General features: G+C 53.4%; 1 protein-coding gene across 5 annotated transcripts in view; it reads left to right on the top strand.

Annotated features, from left to right (window-relative positions):
* KAZN (kazrin, periplakin interacting protein) overlaps positions 1 to 15,293 on the top strand; it is a 1,219,269-nt gene that overhangs the window by 1,055,387 nt on the left and 148,589 nt on the right. For all 5 annotated transcript variants that reach the window (XM_032758995.2, XM_032758997.2, XM_032758993.2 and 2 more), the window contains one exon: positions 12,323 to 12,514. In XM_032758995.2, coding sequence (XP_032614886.2) covers positions 12,323 to 12,514 — 192 coding nt within the window. The remainder of the gene's footprint in view (positions 1 to 12,322; positions 12,515 to 15,293) is intronic.

Consider the following 15,293-nt stretch of genomic DNA (forward strand, 5'->3'; position numbering starts at 1 on the left):
GTGGTGTGATCCAGGACTCAAGTATTCGGATATTATCTGAATCCTGTCCTAGTCTCATTGGCTCCTCACCTCCCAGTGGCAAGACAGCTGCCATCAACTCCAGGCTCCATCATCACAGCCTGAGCCCCATTGTAAAGAGAGCTCCTGGATCCTGGTCCAGAGATTTACCTCTGATTGGACTGACTTGGGTCATGTGCCTTCTCCTGAACCAGTCACAGTGGTCAGGGTGATTCAGTGATCTCATTAGCCAGACTGGGTTATATTTTCATCCCTGAACCATAGTTGTTGACAATGGGGGCTCCCCAAAGGGAAATGGAGGTGCCATGTTGAAAAGAAGGGTCATAGATGTCAGCCAGACAGAAACATCTGCTGCCCAGTCCAGGGGGAGATAATAGAGAAATTTGGAAAGAAAAGGCTGGATGAGGTGGCCTCTCAGAGGAAACGGTAGTGTGGAGGCTCAGCTTGATGGCTGTGCTAGGAGTGTTCCTTGTACCAATAGGATGGCCCAGGAAGCTCCCATCCCAAGTCAGCCCACCTGACTTGTGATGAACTGGCTACAACTTGCTGCTTCTAATCCTCAGTGGAAAATGTGCTCATTAGGCTGGGCACGGTGGCTCATGCCTGTAATCCCAGCACTTTGGGAGGCTGAGGTGAGCAGATCACTTGAGGCCATGAGTTTGAGACCAGCCTGGCCAACATGGCGAAATGCTGTCTCTACAAAAAATACAAACATTAGAAGGGCGTTATAGGGCACGCCTGTAATCCCAGCTACTCGGGAGGCTGAGTCAGGAGACTCACTTGAACCCAGGAGGCGGAGGTTGCAGTGAGCCAAGATCATGCCACTGCACTCCAGCCTGGGCAACAGAGTGAGACTCCGACTCAAAAAATAATAATAATAATAATAATAAGTAATTTGTCTGTGGTTTTACATTAAGCAACTGAATTGGGATTAAAGGAAAAAAATTCCTTTATTAAAACCACAGTTAATAAATACTAACTTAAAAAAAAGAAAAGGAAAATGTGCTCATCGAGGGCTGGAGGAGGCAGCTGGCCAGGCCCTGAGCAGAGGCCAGCACTTCCTCATCCCTCCTGCCCAAGCAACTTGCCAAGTAGGCAGGAGCAGGCTCTTCGTAGTCATCAAGGAGGCCCGGCCATGGGCTTTGGGAATGAGCAGTCCTTGCTGCCACCACCAGTCGGGGACCCAGCCACCCTGGTGGCAGGCAGGTGCCTGCCTCTCCCACCCCCATCCAGATGGTGTTTTTGGAGATTCACATTCCTCCTGGTGCCAGAAGCACCTGCCAAGTGATTTTTGCAGCCTCTGCCATGAAGGTGTTACCCAAACCTCCGGCAGACCTCAGGGGGCTGCATCCTGCAGTGCCAATCCTCAGGTTAAGTGGGGCTGGAGGTCTGCGATTCCTTGACTTCCCCAGGACATCCCTGCTTCTGAGCCTGTGACTGTCACCCTTCCAGGGCAGCGACATGGTTGCTGCCCAGCCTGTGTGTGGTGAGGGGTGGTTGAAGGCATGCAGGAGAGAACCGGTTTTCTGGGGTGTGGAGCTGGGTGGGCCCATCCCCCCATGGGAACTCTGGGCAGCAAGATGGTAGAAGAGGATCCGCCTGGCACTCGGGGCACCGAGGAGGGTCTGGCTAAAGGTATGTTTACAGGCCAGCGGCTTCACCGGCAGAGCCTCTGCAGGGAAGACGGTTTCAACACCACCTAACGGAAAAAACAGTTACTGTGCAATATGAGAAAAGGACAAAGGCTTTATTACCTGAGTCCCTGCACCATCCACAGCCACCTGTAGTAAGAATTAGCAAGCAGCTCTCTGGGCCGGGGAGCGCCGTGGCAGAAGTCCTGCGTAGGAGTGGGTGGGTGTTATTTGAGAGTCTTCTCCTATTTGGGGATTGCTGTACTGCTTCCCGTCACCCCCTGCTGAGTGTCAGGATCATATGACACAGGCCCAGAGGACATGGAAACCTCCACCAAGCCAGGCTCCCGTTCTTACCTGCCTGCCACCAGGGACTGGGGACTGAGGGAGGGATGGGAGGGTCCGTTTGGCAAATGGGGACAGAGGCGGTTCAAGAAGATGGGGCTGTTTCCAGCTCCCCATGCAGGGACCAAGCAGGAGCGGGGAGGCCAGGCTGGGCCTGAGAGGGTCAGCCCCACAGAGGGAGCGACACCAAGCCTAGGCTCACCTCTCCCTGAAGGCTCAGGGTGGCCAACAGAAGCATGGTCCTGAGGCCGGCATTTTCCAGCCTACAGCTGGCAGAGTTCTCACTCCACAGGCAAATCATTAAGCTTAGGACGCTGCGAGCTAAGTTTCCCTGTGGCACCTCTGGTCACATACAGAGCTTTCAGGAGGCTTTGCAGGGGTCTGCAGTAGAGAGCCGGTGTGGCTGCTGTGGCGGCCCTGGGCTGGGCTAATCCAAGACTCCCAACCCCACTCAGATGCTGGGTCAGCTGAGCAAAGAGGCTGAGGTTCTGTGACCTCAGGCCTCCCAGTCCAGGGAAAAGATGAAAATGGGGGTAACTCTCCAGGGAGGGTTTCAGGGTTGTCTGCCCAGCTGCAGGCCCCGAAAGGAAGAGTACACAGGGCTTTTGTCTACCTGCAGGGTGTCTTGAGTCTGGCAGCAGTACCCATAGGAGAAAGGGAATAACTCAATGGTTACAAGCAACAGCAAATTTCCTATGTTTAACTGCATGTTCTCTCCGTGGCTCGGTTTCTTTTGTAAAATGGGGACGTCCCCTAGGGTTCTTAAGGGGATTGAGAATTCATGCACATGAAGATTTCCATCAATCTCAACACATGAGAAGGGCTCAGAAAGCGTGACTGTTATCACCTGGGCAAAGGCGACAAGCACATTCAAGATCAGAGCAAAGATGCATTTCTTTCCTGCCATGTGCTATGCCCGCAGAAGTGCAGAACAGAGGAGGTGCCCTAGTCCACTGGCAAAGACCCCCACCCCCTCTGCCCTGGGCAGTGGGCTCTGGCCAGCCTCCTCATCTCTGATTCTTCCTTTCAGGACTCCCCTCCTCTGCTGGGTACCTGCTTTGTTGCATACATTAATACATTCATCCCGTCACTGCTTAGCCTTGGGGGCCTGGGAGTCCCTGTCTCTTAAGATGACCTTGCCCATGACAGTCATTGTGTCTCTGTCTTTTTTTCTTTTTAATTTATTCATTCATTCATTCATTCATTCATTCATTTTAGACAGAGTCTTGCTCTGTCACCCAGGCTGGGGTGCAATGGTATGATCTCGGCTCACTGCAACCTTCACCTCCCAGGTTCAAGCAATTTTCCTGCCTCAGCCTCCCAAGTAGCTGGGATCACAGGTGGCCGCCACCACACCTGGCTAATTTTTTGTATTTTTGGTAGAAACGGGGTTTTGCCATGTTGACCAGGCTGGCCTCGAACTCCTGACCTCAGGTGATCTACCTGCCTTGGCTTCCCAAAGTGCTGGGATTAAGGAGTGAGCCACCATGCCCATCTGTGTCTCTGTCTTAAAGCTTTAACCCTCCAAGGGCAATATGATTCCTTATTTTTAGGACAAGCATCATCCCAGTGTACTAAGATCACATTTGGATCTTAATAATAGCCCAACTCAATAATAGCAAGAGTGGTGGCCAAGGGGGCACTCACAACCTACTAGGTGCTGCTGGACCAGTGCATGGCAGGGCGGCTGCAGAGCCCAGCAGACCTGGGCTTGATCCTGTGCCCTGCCAATGTCTGTGAGCCTCAGGCGGGGACCACCGCAGCCCTACGTGGGGTCGTGAGATGAGGGCTGTCATCCAGCACATGGCATCCGCCTGCTCAGGGGTGGCAGCAGCCATGGTCTCTGCAGGGCTTCATGGAGACAGTGGCAGGTCAATACAGAGCGCTTGTCACTTGGAAGTGACCTCCATTTGACTGTGGTGGGTGTGGGACCATTCTCTAGGCATCTGATTTCTTTCCCACTCTGTGTGTGTGTGTGTGTGTGTGTGTGTGTGTGTGTGTGTGTGTGTCTCAAGCAAACACCCTGGTGTTTCCTGGACACACAGAACCCTTGCTATCCACAAAGCCACCAAGATAGATGGGGTTTAGACCAGGATACCCCTTTCACGGGGGCCTGCTGGAGAATAGGGTGTTGGTTGGTTGTGTATCTGGATTTATTTTGCGGGGAGGGCTATAAAAATGAGTTTTTAATGGAAAATCTGAAACATGCTACTGCTATATTTAGATTTTTTTTCCTTGGGGTATAATTCACATACAGTAAAATGCTCAGCTCTTAAGTGTACAGTTTGTGTTCAGTTGAGTTTTGATATTTGGGTGCGAGGCTGTTGATCAGGGCGTCCACCCTGATGGTCAGCTGGGGACGGTCCCTCCAAGCCTGGACTCCACTCAGAGCTCCCCAACTCTCCGCTTCCCTCGTTCTCTAGACTTGATGACTCAGCCTTCAGCACATTCATCTCTGCTGTTTCATCCACCCTTCCTGGGCTGGGGAAGCCCAAAGGTCAGGGTTCTGCATTTAGTGAGGCCAAGGTTTTCCTCCGGAAGATCAAGGAGGTTTGCCCTTTTCCGAAATGATCATGATGAGCTACATTTGACCCTCATGGAGAACCTTCCGGAGAGTTTCCACTGAGATGATTGCTTTGTTTAATGTTTACCACAGGCCTGAGAGACTGGCCTTGGCTCCATTTTCAGATAAGAGATCAGAGGTTGCTTGTCCACAGGTCAGATAGCTGGGAAGTGGGGGAGCCAAGACTGAGCCCCAGCTGGCTGACCCCAAACCTGCGTGCCCGCCTCAGAACTGCACTGCGTGCCTCCCAAGAACACGGCACGGAGCACGGTGTTGGGTGTCGGGTGTGAGCAGCACAGAGTCCCTGCCCTCGTGGAATGGGCAGGCTGGCTCCATGGCCACACCCTTCTCCAGGGGCTGTGTGGGAAGTGTCCCCAGTGGAGGGCCAGAACCACCATGTGCTGAGTGGCTGACTCACTCATACCCTGCTGAGGGGCATGCCTCCCTCCACTGGCACCCACCAAGCCAAGCCTGGTTGCCGCCTGGGCCCTGCTGGCTCAGGAAGCCCTTGTGTCACCCACAGACCTTGCTCCTCTCCTTTTGGAAGGTGATAGTGTGGGAATTGAGGCTGGAGGTGCTGGAACCAGACCATCTGTGTCCAAACCCCGGCTCTGCTCTTCACCCTGTGTGACCTTGGCCAAGCCATTTAACTCCTCTGTGCTTCAACTTCCCCATCTATAAACTGTGGATGATAACAATAGGATCTGCTTCATGGAGTTACTGTGAGAATTAAACTAGTTAAGCAGGTAAAATACAGCAAAGCTTAGAGCATATAGTATATGCTCAAGAAGTATTAAGAAATATGTAATTGTTATTATAATAAATAATAATCATAATATTATTGTTACTTAGACCTTTGGCTTGCGGAGGCCGGATTTACAAACCTACAATTCACCAAGAGTCTTAGCAGTCTGAGAGGTTGCCTTCTGTTAAAAGGTGGCTGCTGTAGCTGTAGCCATTAAGTCCACTTTCCAGAAGTGGAGAAAGTGGAGAAAGGTGGAGAAAGAGGTAAAGCCTTATTTTTGTAAGAGTCAGTCCTCCTAAGGGACTTTTTTCTGCACCTCACTGGCCAGAAGTGTGTCACATGGACAACCCTAGCTGCAAGGGAAGCTGGAAAATAGCATTTTTAAAAAGTGGGACTCATTGCTTTCGCAAACTAAAGGAGATGGGCTGCAGAAGGGCAAGGGTCTGCCCCAGCTCCCTTTGCCACCTGGTATGGACCTTTCCTCTGAGTGGGTACACCACACCCCCTTTCCCTTGGGGAGGAGGCCCCTGGGGACCTGCTGCACAGCCTGTCTGCTGGTATCATTGTCCCCCCTGAGGGCAGCACCATTGGTAACAGTTGGCTCCCTGGGGCAGGAGGGCCACCGTTTCCCAGACAATGTTTACTTCCTGCTACCATGGCCAAGAGAACTCTGCTAAGTCTATGGGTTTTGGGCCCCTCTACTTAAAGGCCTGAGGGCACTGTGGTTCCCCAGCGACAGCAGAAAGGTACCCAATCAGTCTTTGGGCAAAGGCCAAGAAAGTTTTTTCCAGTAAGGATGACTCCTTCCTCAGTAGCTGTCTTGCCTTTGGCAAATGGCTTTCTCCTGTCATTGGGTCATCAGCCTGAGCTGTACCAGATGCTTAACAAATACCATCTTCATCTCACGCCCTCAAGCCCAGCGCCAACAGGAGAGCTCCATGCAGTCATGGCAGCGGTCTGGATCTGCACTGTCCTGTACCCTAACTCCTAGCCACGTGGGTGCCCTTGAAATGTGGCTAGAGAAACTGAGTTTTTCATTTTAATTAATTTACACATAAGATAGTCACCTGTGGCCATGCGCAGTGGCTCACACCTGTAATCCCAGCACTTTGGGAGGCCGAGGCGGGCAGATCACAAGGTCAGGAGATCGAGACCATCCTGGCTAACATGGTGAAACTCCGTCTCTACTAAAAATACAAAAAATTAGCTGGGCGTGGTGGAGGGCGCCCGTAGTCCCAGCTACTCGGGAGGCTGAGGCAGGAGAATGGCGTGAACCTGGGAGGCGGAGCTTGCAGTGAGCCAAGATCGCACCACTGTACTCCAGCCTGTGTGACAGCACAAGACTCCATCTCAAAAAAAAAAGAAAAAGATAGTCACCTGTGCCTAGCAGGTACCATACTAAGCAGTGCAGCTATAGACCCTGCCCATGAGGGGAGAAACACAAAATCGGTAGCATTCATCTAGACTCATAAAGAGTGGGTCCCTCTAAGGGAACCCATATTGTGAAGGCCCAGAGAGAGACAGTGACCAGCCCAAGGTCACACAGCAACGTAATAGTTCCTCTGAGGAAAAAACGCAAGTCTTCCAACGGCAGCTTCTTTATTGTTTCTTCAGAAATGTGGTTGGCCCCATCTGTGCAGAGGGGAAGGTGAGTTGTGGACACAGTGCTCAGTGTGGCAGGCACATGTAAGCGCTTTACGCATGTCTTATTTATTCCCATCTCCCCCGTTTTACAGGTGAGGCCACCGAGGCCCAGGGAGGAGAAGTGCCTGCTGGTGGCCCCAGAGCTGGCGAATTGAGAGGCTGTGCTCTTGGAGCTTAGGCTGAGATTGCAGTACCAGGGCTGTCTCCACTCCTGGAAGATTCTGGGAGATGCGAGACCTGGGCCTCCATGCCCAGCTGGGGCAGGTGCAGTTAGCAAGCTCCGATAAGCCTCTCTCTTTCCGTGGAGTTGTTTTTCCAGCCTGGTCTCCTAAGACTTGGCTCCTGCAGGTGCCGCACCTGGTGACCTGCCCTGGAGGCTCCCATCAGCTTGTTCACAGCCTGACTGGAGGGGCAGGGCTTAGGCATCAGGTACACCTGTTAGGAAGGTGCACGCAGGAAAAAAATCTGCCTTTGCCACTGTTAGTCAAAGAGAAAGGCACATGGCACCCACCTCCATCTCGCTGTCTGCTCTCATCTGAGTGCAGGGTGCAGAGAAGACCCTGGCAGATGGCTTTCCTGTGCCTGCCGCACCTCCCTCCTGTGCAGTGCTCAGGCAAAGCCCGCGCCCCTGGTTGCCCCATTTCATGGTGTCAACATCCCCGTGAGATGAGAGTAGCACTGCTGGCATAAAACACAAGACGCCCAGTTAAATTTAAATTTCAGATACGTGATGAATCAGTTTTTAATATAGGTTGGGACATATACTGAAAATGATTTGTTGTTTATCTGAAATTCAAATCTAACAGTGCGTCTAGGGTTGTTTGTTTGGCATTACTTTGTTTTGTTTTGCTTACTCTGGCAACCCTAAGTGGGTGGCATCTGTGCAGCATACATGACAACTGAGACCCAGAGAAGTGACACGAGGCTTGTGCAAAGTCATGAAAGGCCCCGGCCAGGCCTGGGTTTGAAGCCAAGTCTCTTGGAACCCTTTGCCTTCTTCCTGGACAACAGTAAACAATCTTGGTGGCTTCCTCGGGTGGTTGGAGGAGACCCAGAAGTCACTGAAGAAAAAAAAAAAAGACGGAGCACAGTGGCTCACGCCTGTAATCCCAGCACTTTGGGAGGCCGAGGCAGGTCCATCACCTGAGGTCAGGAGTTCGAGACCAGCCTGGCCAACATGGTGAAACCCCGTCTCTACTAAAAATACAAAAAAATTACCCGGGCATGGTGGTGGGCCTGTAGCCTGTAATCCCAGCTACTCCAGAGGCTGAGGCGGCAGAATTGCTTGAACCCAGGAGGCAGAGGTTGTAGTGAGCTGAGATCGTGCCATTGCACTCCAGCCTGGGCAGCAAGAGTGAAACGCCATCTAAAAAAAAAAAAAATTTAAACAAAACAAACCTGCCTCTTCTACCTGTGTGACAGTGGACATACTGTTAGCAGTCACTCGCACCTTATTGTGAAATAGACTCTTAGTGACAGCCAAGTAGGGAACAGGGGCCCTGGCAGGATGAGAGATTGAAGAGTATTGATGAAGAGGAGAAAATTCCAGCCTTGGCGACTGCTAGAGACAGTGAGCTGAGGCAGGAGCGCTGAGGGGTGGTTGGGGCTGAGGCCTTTTATAATCTGACCTCTCCAGCCTTCTTCCTGTTCTTCCTCACCTGGCACCCATTTCCTGGTCACTCAAGACCCTCCAGCTTTCCAGCCGCCTTTGCTCACACCGTTTCCTCCTTCCCCCGTCGCATCCTCCAGGGCCCATCTGGAATGCCACCAACTTCTCAAGGGTGTCCGAGTGCTCCGAGCAGATGTGGCCCCTTCCGTATTCTGTTTCTTCATGTGTGCGTCTATTTGGAGGCTTCTTGAGGCCAAGAGTCTTCCCTTCTCTCTCCTGGCCTGGAGTGTAGGTGGGCCCCAAATGTTTACCCGGAATGAGGGCAGGGGCGTGGCCCCAAAAGCAAACCTCCTACTTAGGAGTTTTGCTAAGAGACTTGGACAGTTCCCGGGCTGCCTCCGTGGCATATGAGGTTTGGGGGTCCTTTGACGGTGGGGTCCAGGAGCACTAGCCTGAGAGTGGGGCCTATCTGGCGCATTCACCCCAGTGCCCCTGTGCCTAGAGCCGTGTGTGGTCTGGGGCAGGGGCCTCTCCATGCTGGGTGGATGGAGCTGTTCGACAGACATTACCAAGTGCCCCTGATGTGTCGCACAGTCACTGTTTCCAGCACTGGAGACCCAACAGTGAAGGAGACGAGGCAGGATATGCGATCGGGCCCCGCTCTCGGATCGCCGCTGGGGAGCGAGTGAGCCTCCACGTCACTACGGGATTTTGTCCGGGTTGCCTGCCGTGCTGTTGACGCTGGACGGAGCGGAGCCGTTGTAGGTCTCTTGAGGCTGTGACAGTGAGGCTGAGCCAGACCGATGGGAAGGAAACCATGAAGAGGGGAGAGGAGCTCCCAGGCAGGTCACAGCTCTGCGGAGGCCCTGAGGTGTGGCGAGTCTAGCGCCTTCCAGAACTGAGAGAAGCTGGCAGCCTGAAGGAGGCCTCAGACAGGGCCAAAGAGGCAGCTAATACGCCGGGTGGGGCGGGGAGGCTGTCGGCACCCAGTGAGATGTGCGTTGCACCTCAGAGGCGCCCTCGGGCTTCTGTGGGGAGGAAGGACTCGGGTTAGGAGGAGCTGGGAGGGCAGGGAGGTGCCCTGGGAGGCCTCCTGTCCCTATAGGGGTGGCTGGGCCCATCGTGGCCTCGGGAAGTGATGTGAGATGGATGAGGGAACAGGGGCCGTAGTTGCCACCACCTTTTCCCAAGGCCGCTGGTGGGAGAGAGGCGCCCCATCCTGAGGGCTCAGCCCTGCTCCCCCTCTGCCTGCTCCCTCCCCTGGACCTGGCTCTGCCCACTGAGCCTCGAGGCCAGTGGATCCCTAGGTAGTCCAAAGGGTTGTAGTGCCTTAGACATTGCCAGCAGGCACTGATGGCGAGGGTAGGGCATCTAGGAAAGGGCAGTGCATTACCAATATTGCACCTTCTCTGTGTACATGGCATTCACGGAGCACTTCCTGTGTACATGGAGCACTTCTTATGTACACGGAGCACTTCCTGTGTGCACAGGGCACTTCCTGGGTACGTGGAGCACTTCTTATGCACATGGAGTGCTTCCTGTGCACATGGAGCACTTCCTTTATGAGGAGGGGCACTTCCAGTGCCTCCAAGGAGCCTCACAGCCAGTGAGGGTTAGACCCATTTAACAGATGCAGTGTCCGAGACTCAGCAGGGAGGGACTTGCTCATCAGCCACCACATGCCTGGCTGGAGACCCGGTGACTCCAAAGCTGTGCCCCCAGCCACGCCCCTTCCATGACCCTCAGGGGCGAGGACTGTGCACCAGACCTCCAGGGAGCACACATCCCCTTTTACCAGCAGGGACGCTCCTGGCTCTACCTGCACGTGTCTGTTCCAGCCAGGACTGCCCTTGGCCCCTCCCCTGGTCCCTCTGTAATCTGGAATGGAGGGAAGGGGAAGGCAGTGTGGGGAGGGGAGGAGCCCATGCAGAGGGTGAGCTGGCCGGGTGGCCAGCGCAAGGCTGGTGAGTGCGGCGCCTTCGTCTGTTCATTCTCGAGGGCAGCCAGGTGCCAGGTGCTGTTCTAGGCATGAGGATGCAGCCATGGACAAAACAGACTCAAGTTCCCGCCCTCTGGGGCCTTACGACCAGCCTGTGGATAAACAGATCCATAGGGCATGACAGGCGCTGATGAGTGCTGCGGAGAAAGAGCAAAGAGGAAGGAGGCTGGGACGCAGGGAGACGGGGCAGAGTGTGCTGAGCTTCCACCATAGCAGTGATGGACACAGACAGCCCTGCACCCCCACCCGCCCCTGGAACCCACGTTGAGTTTGGGAAGGAGACAGATAAATACAGCATCACACAGGGTGGTGAGAGAAGGCCCTTCCACGCAGGTGATGTGGAGTGGATGCTTGTATCACAATGAGGAGGCAGCCACAGGAAGAACCAGGAAAGGGTGTTCAGGTGGAGGGCACTGCAGAGACAGAGGCCCTATGCTGGAAAGAGCGTGGCATATTGTAGAGAGAGGGACCAGTGTGGCTGCAGGTGGGAAGAGGGAGAGGATGTAGGCAGAGGCCTGGCCCCAGCCGGGGCTGCCCTTGTCCCCTCCCCAGTTCCCTCTGTGATGTAAAATGAGGGAAGGGGAAGGCAGTGTGCGGAGGATGGGGGCGGCCCAGTGGCCAGCATGCGGCTGGTGAGTGTGGTACCTTTGTCTGTTTATTCTCGAGGGGACCTGCTTAATGAATATTTCAGCGTGTCCTTCCACCGTCTCCTAAGTGAGGTTTCTCCTTCTCTTAATGCACTCTTCTAAGAGTTATGCAGAGGTACACGTAGCCTGGTGCCTGTGCACAGCCTGATCGCTGCCTCCAGCAGCCCTTAGCAGTTCTGTTTTCACTGTTGCCCAGGTGAGCTGACCTGGTCTTGGGTGTGTCTATCCGCCCGCAGGACTGAGAAGCTGACAATACCTTGGTTGACACGGCTCTCACTTTGGGAGGATGGCGCACCTTCTGGTTCCCTTCCTGAAGCACCCCACAGCCTGAGGAGACACCGTGTTCTCCTTGGCCCCATTTCTGGGGCCTCACTGTACGTAGGGTTGGATTTAAGTGCTGCAGAAACCTTTGCCCTCGGTGTCACCTTGTCACTGCTCATTAGACCCTATTTTCCTGCAGGACAGTCAGGTGCAAATGCATAAGTTCTGTTTGTACACAGTGCTGAGCTCCTCGAGGTTATGTGTTTTGCAAAATGTGTTGAATATGCCTTTCTATGGCTGTTTCCCAAGCATGAGACTGGGAGTCCAGGCTGCGGAGTCAGCCAGGCCTTGGTTCAAATCCTAGCTCTGCTATGTACTAACTTTATGACCACCTGGAGTTACTTAATCTCTCTGGGCCTCGATGTCCTAATTTATAAAATGGGGTTGTGATGGTCCCTGCATCCGAAGGTTTTGGTGGCTTAAATGAGATAATGCATATGAAACTCAACTCAGCATGCTGTTGGCTCGTGGTTATGATGCTAACTCCTAAGACCGTCGGCCACCGGAGTGGACACACTGAGGGCAGGACAGCGTCAGTGGAGTCCTCGGGAGTCGTGGTGGAGGGGTCTCACTAGGTGTGCTCTGCAGACTGTGGGTGGGGCCTAGAATTGGCGCTGAGGCTCTTTGGAATAAGGCAGTGGCCTCCCTTCACACATGTAGGAAAGGCCCTGAATGCAGAGCAAACAAAAAAGCCAAAGCAACCTCAAACCATCCCCAGAAAATGCGAGTGAGCGGCAGCCGACGTTCCTGTCCTCTAACCCTGTGCCCTTCTCCCCTAACCCTGTGCCCTTCTCCCCTAGTGCTCCTGCGGGAAGAAGTGTCGCGGCTCCAGGAGGAAGTTCACCTTCTCCGGCAGATGAAGGAGATGTTGGCGAAGGACCTGGAGGAGTCGCAGGGCGGCAAGTCCGCCGAGGTCCTCTCGGCCACTGAGCTCAGGGTCCAGCTGGCCCAGAAGGAGCAGGAGCTAGCCAGAGCCAAAGAAGCCTTGCAGGGTGAGTGACAAGTCAGCGGCGGTTCCTTTGCTGGGGGCTCAGGCCCCAGGGATCTGGGGTCCTCCCCATGCAGGGGAAGTGACGCAGAAGGACACAGGGGTCTCCCAGCGCCCACCTCCAGCCACGGCTGCCCTGTCTCTTCTTCGAGTGGAATTCTGCATCTTGTGGGGTGGGTGCAGATGCCATTCCTTCCTCCAGTGTGACCGTCGCACATTGTCCATATGGCTGGATGTGAGGTGCCTCCCTCTGGGGTGTGAATGGTGCGTGGGCATCTTGGCTGGACCAGGACGCTGACCCAGCAGCCGAGTCCCTCTTACCCAGCACCCTTGGGGTCCTTTGGTGCCTCCACTCAGGGCACAGTGTGGCTACACTGGTTTCTCTGCTGGAGGACATGTCTGTGTCCCATGCGTCCCTCTTGCTCACCATCATGTGCTCTCCTGGACCCAGAGGAAGGAGTTGGAAGATGACATGGTGTAGTGTCCAGGGGGTCTCTTGAAGACAAGGACCACAGACCTGTAACCACCATGTGGCTGGTGTGTCTTCAGCCAGAAATTAATTTAGGAGATGAGGAAACTGGTGTCCACATGCTCAGCCTGGTTTCCCTGGAGGGACCCACATCCCTCTCTCCCAGGAGGCACCTGCCCACATTCTATGGGGCTGGAAGAAGGGTCTCAGAGGGTTATTTGAGAAAGGTTGAAAGCCATCATGTAACCTGTCAGTGGACTCCACAGTGCTTGGAGAACTCAGGCATGAAACATCTGGGGAAAACACAGCCTTTGGGGTCTGCATTGATTCTCTTAAGCCCCCTCAGTGTCTTTGCTTCTTTTAGAAAAGACAATAAAGCTTGCAACCTGCTTTCCACTTACCATTCACTAGAACAATGAATCCTCTTTAAAAATGTTGTTTCTGAAGCTAAAGCAGGTTTATTAATTAGGTTAATACCATGCTGCTGTAACAAAAAGACCTCAAAACACAGAGGCTTAAAGAATCTGTTTCTTCCTTAACCACCCCACAGTGAGCATTTGAGGCCGGTTGGGTGTATGTGTTCCCCTCAGTCCATGAGAGACCCCAGGGAAAGAGCTAGAATCGAGGGCCAGAGATTTGCCTTTGCGAGAGCTTGGTCATGTGACCATTCCTGGATGCAGAGGGTTCTGGGAAATGTAGTTTCTAGCTAGGTGGCCTTGTCCCAGCTAGGACTCTAACAGGGTAAAAGGGAGAATGGATTTTGCTGGACAGTTAATCGGCTCAGTCAGAGCCAATTCCCTGACAAGAGGTGTGATGTGGGCAGCAGGCCAAGAAGGCTATCTGTCCAGTGCCCACCTGACCATCTGCCAGAAAGCCTGGGAAGTCCTCAGTTGAGGGTGAGCCCATATCCAGAGTGTCACAGCACTCTTGACAAGTGTTCTTTTCAGCAGTACATGTTGCTCTCCAAGGCAGGTAGATGACCCTCTTCTTCTGGGGTCTTGTTTCTGGTGGGGTCACAGCGGCAGCGTTTTGGGTGGTCTTTTGAAGCTGTAATAGACATTGGGGTGCATTGTGGCCCAGCTGACACGGCATGCCTGGGAAGTCATTTTGCCAAGTAGGTGCACTTTGCCTCTGTGCAGCCACCCGGCAGACCAGGCAGATCTGGTGAGCCATCCTCCACGCCCAGCTTCCCAGGATCCTGTAATATCCATTCTCCTTCTCAGGATGGAGACCCAAGTCTCGGGAATCTCCCACAAGCAAGTGCTGCTGGGCCCAGGCTGTGCAAGCTGTTGTCGTTTGGTCTTGCCAAGCTTTATCACGTAGTGGAGAGTAGGGACTGGCTCAGGAAGCATCCAGATGCTGCTCAATCACCTTTCCCACTCTGTGTCCCAGGGACAGAGATGCCGACCTCCACGTCTTTGACCAGGTACAGGATTCTCACCCCTATGTGCTCTTCCGGATCTGCAAGGAGGAGAAAAACCTCCCTTAGTGGTTCCTGGGCCTACAGGGATGGGCGGGATGGGCGGGGGGTGGCGGCGATAGTTAAGCAGAGGCTCACTTACACCACCATCCCCAGCTCCTTGGAGGCTACAGCCTAGCCTCTGTAAACCTACAATCTAGGATGTACAACCTAGCCTCTCCATTCCTGATCTGAGTGATGGGACATTAACAGTGGCTTTGCAGGAGGTTGTGAGAATGAAACGAGGTAATGTCTGGAAAGGTGATAGATAGTTCCTGCTGTTATCATAATGTTCATCCTCCTCCCTTTAGCCCACAAGGCACAGAGCTGTACAGGCAATCTTTACTAACTCTGTGCTGGAAGATTTCTTATCCACCTCCAAAGATCTTTGGCCTTGCCCAGGGACGCAGAGATCTACCCCTTTGTAGGAATATTAATATAAGCAACAAGGACTTGTCAGTATTCATGAAAAGGAAGCTTTATTGAGCACCTACTGGGTGCCAACACTGTTGTAAGCACGTGACCTACCATTCACCTCAATCCTGCCAGGAGCTAGAAACCCCATTTCTCAGGTGGAGACGCCTGAATGAGGTTCAGGGAAAGTAAATAACTTGACCAAGGTGACAGAGCTAATTAGCAGCAGAAGCAGAGACTTTTTCCCACTGCACAGACACGCCTCATCTTCCCTCTAGGTGTGGTCGCAGGGAAGGAAGTTGGCCCAGATGCCAGAGACAGAAGCCATTCTTACTTCAGTTGGTGGTGACAGCAGACTCAAGTCAGATCTGGGGTTGAATCCCACCTCTACCACTTATTAGCTATGTGAGCTTGGATGCATTTTTTTTTTTTTTTTTACTT

This window comes from Hylobates moloch, unplaced genomic scaffold, assembly GCF_009828535.3.
Source record: "Hylobates moloch isolate HMO894 unplaced genomic scaffold, HMol_V3 SCAFFOLD_9, whole genome shotgun sequence".
In the NCBI taxonomy this organism is placed as follows: Eukaryota; Metazoa; Chordata; class Mammalia; order Primates; family Hylobatidae; genus Hylobates; species Hylobates moloch.